The sequence below is a fragment of the Pinus tabuliformis genome, chromosome 1_2 (genome assembly GCF_031772625.1).
Source record: "Pinus tabuliformis cultivar Carrire ecotype Pingquan chromosome 1_2, CPIR1, whole genome shotgun sequence".
NCBI classification, from domain to species: Eukaryota; Viridiplantae; Streptophyta; class Pinopsida; order Pinales; family Pinaceae; genus Pinus; species Pinus tabuliformis.
This window is the reverse complement of record NC_142298.1, coordinates 716,130,276-716,132,356: the sequence shown is the minus strand read 5'-3', so window position 1 is coordinate 716,132,356 and position 2,081 is coordinate 716,130,276. Positions and strand designations below refer to the sequence as shown.

At 41.7% G+C, this 2,081-nt stretch overlaps 1 protein-coding gene across 1 annotated transcript; it reads right to left on the bottom strand.

The window, feature by feature from the left end:
• Positions 1-555: 555 nt before the first annotated feature.
• Positions 556-1,392, bottom strand: LOC149207744 (uncharacterized). Its single transcript, XM_089398133.1, has one exon. The coding sequence runs from the start codon at positions 1,390-1,392 to the stop codon at positions 556-558; it is 837 nt and encodes a 278-aa protein (XP_089254259.1).
• Positions 1,393-2,081: the final 689 nt, after the last annotated feature.

Here is a 2,081-nt window from a genome sequence, read left to right as displayed (position 1 = left end):
CAAACCGGGGCTAAATTAGATCCTATACCACGGGCCAAAACCATAGGATCATGAACAACAGGCCAAATACCACGGGCCAAACATAAGAAAACCCACGTGAGCGTGCTTCTCTGCCTTGAAGTGAGTGAACTGGGGGACCGCACCTTCTGAACGGGTAACTTGCGGGTATGACTGCATTTCCTGCACGGCGTGCCTGCGGGTCCGCACCTTTTGAACCATTCACCTGCGAACCTCTTAATTTCCAACATTTTGAGAGCCTGTACAAAACATTTCCACTAGAGTGAGTTGCCATCAAGTACAATACCTGTAACATAGAGCCATACCAGAATCATAATGCCAACAAGTTTCACCATTCTCATCCTTGAGTTCTAGTATTCTATTCGCACTTCTGTAATCTAGAGTAGATCTGTGAAAAAAATTGGTATTCTAATCACCCTCTTTTAGCCACCGAATTCTGGATTTCTGCTTCCAAAGAGTTTCTTCCTGCTGACAGCGTGTATGCCACTGATTAGTTATAGCTTTTTCCTGCTCTACAGACTCCTCACTGTTGTGCCCTTAAGCCCAAGCTTTGTGAATCTGTTCCAGTTTATCTTCTATCAAGGTTTCCTCCTTAAAAATATCTCCAAACTCTGTAATATTCCATTCTTTAACTTTTGCTTTAGTGTATCTTAGTTTCTTCTGAAGGTTAAACATTTTGGATCCCCTTTCAATCACAGGTTCAGACCACCATTTCTCCACCAGATTGAGGAAGTTGGGGTGTTCCAACCAAAATTTTTCGAATCTGAAAGGTTTATTCCTTGGTGTACCATGGATAGCTGCTATTAAAGATATTGGCCAGTGGTCAGATCCTCCACTTGGAAGGATATCTGACTCAACTAGAATACCATCCATAATGATGCTCTCAGAGATGATGAATCTATCCAGACGAGAGGCAATCAGCCTATCGCCCCCTCGTCTGTTATTCCATGTAAAAGTGCCACTCTTAGGTGGAATATCCACCAGTTTAGCATTATCAATGAAATTTGTGAATAATTCCGCATCCTTACTGAGTTTTCTTATTCCCCCTTTCTTCTCCAGAAGGGTGGTTATCATGTTAAAGTCACCCCCCATAATGCATTTGGAATATGGATGCCTAGAAATCAAACTTAACAGAGAGCTTAAAAAGGTTATTTTATCCTCTAACTTCTGCGGTCCATAAACATTTATGCATAAGAAGGATTCAAAGTTACCTCTGGGTTGGGCTTCCACAGCAATAAATGCTCTGGTTGCTTCTGCTGAGAGGACTTGAAACATTCTTGAGTCCCACATTGTGACTAAACCTCCTTCTCGTCCCTGACTTTCTACTTCCATATAATTTATGTGATTGCCAAGCTTCTTACTGATGTTAGCCATGCTTGTATTGCTGCTTTTAGTTTCCTGAATGAAAATGATATCCGGTTTTTCTTTCTAAAATTTTCTTTTCAGAACTCTCTGCTTTGCTTGGCTGTTTAGCCCTCTTGCATTCCATGATATGATTTTCATGATTAACTAGAAGAATTATTGGTAAGATGGGAAGGCATTTAGAGCCTTCATCTTCCCTGAGTTTATCATTATTATCCCAAGCTCCTGCAAAGCTTCACCACTTGTTCTCCGTCCTCTCTTCTTCTTTTGCTTTGAACTTGTTGAGTTGCAGAGAAGACTCTTTGGGTGGTTCCCAGCTCCTCTTGCTATACCTAACTTTCTACTTTGCCTTTCTAACTCTGCTTTCTGCCTTGCTATAAATAGCTCATTGACTTTCCTGATTTCTTCTTCTGGCACGTTTTCTATGCCTCGAGCTTTCCAGTTCTCTACCATGACTGGTAGGTTCATCCCTTCCTTTGCTAGAGCCTCCTCCAGCTCTAAATCATCGCTTCCTCCATCGCTGGTAAGCATGTCTGCATCCTCCTCTGGCTCTTCTGTTTGTTCCTTCATTTGGACTTCTGTGCTAATAATGGTTTCTTCTGTTTCTTTTGTGGTTTGCCCAGTTTTATCTGTTGGCCCTCCATTGGAGGTAAGAGCTTTATTCAAATCCTCTGAGTCTGTGTCTAACTCTAAGATTTCAA

Excerpts from the sequence above, each read along its gene's own strand:
- LOC149207744 (XM_089398133.1), bottom strand. The coding sequence starts at position 1,392 with ATGGCTAACATCAGTAAGAAGCTTGGCAATCACATAAATTATATGGAA.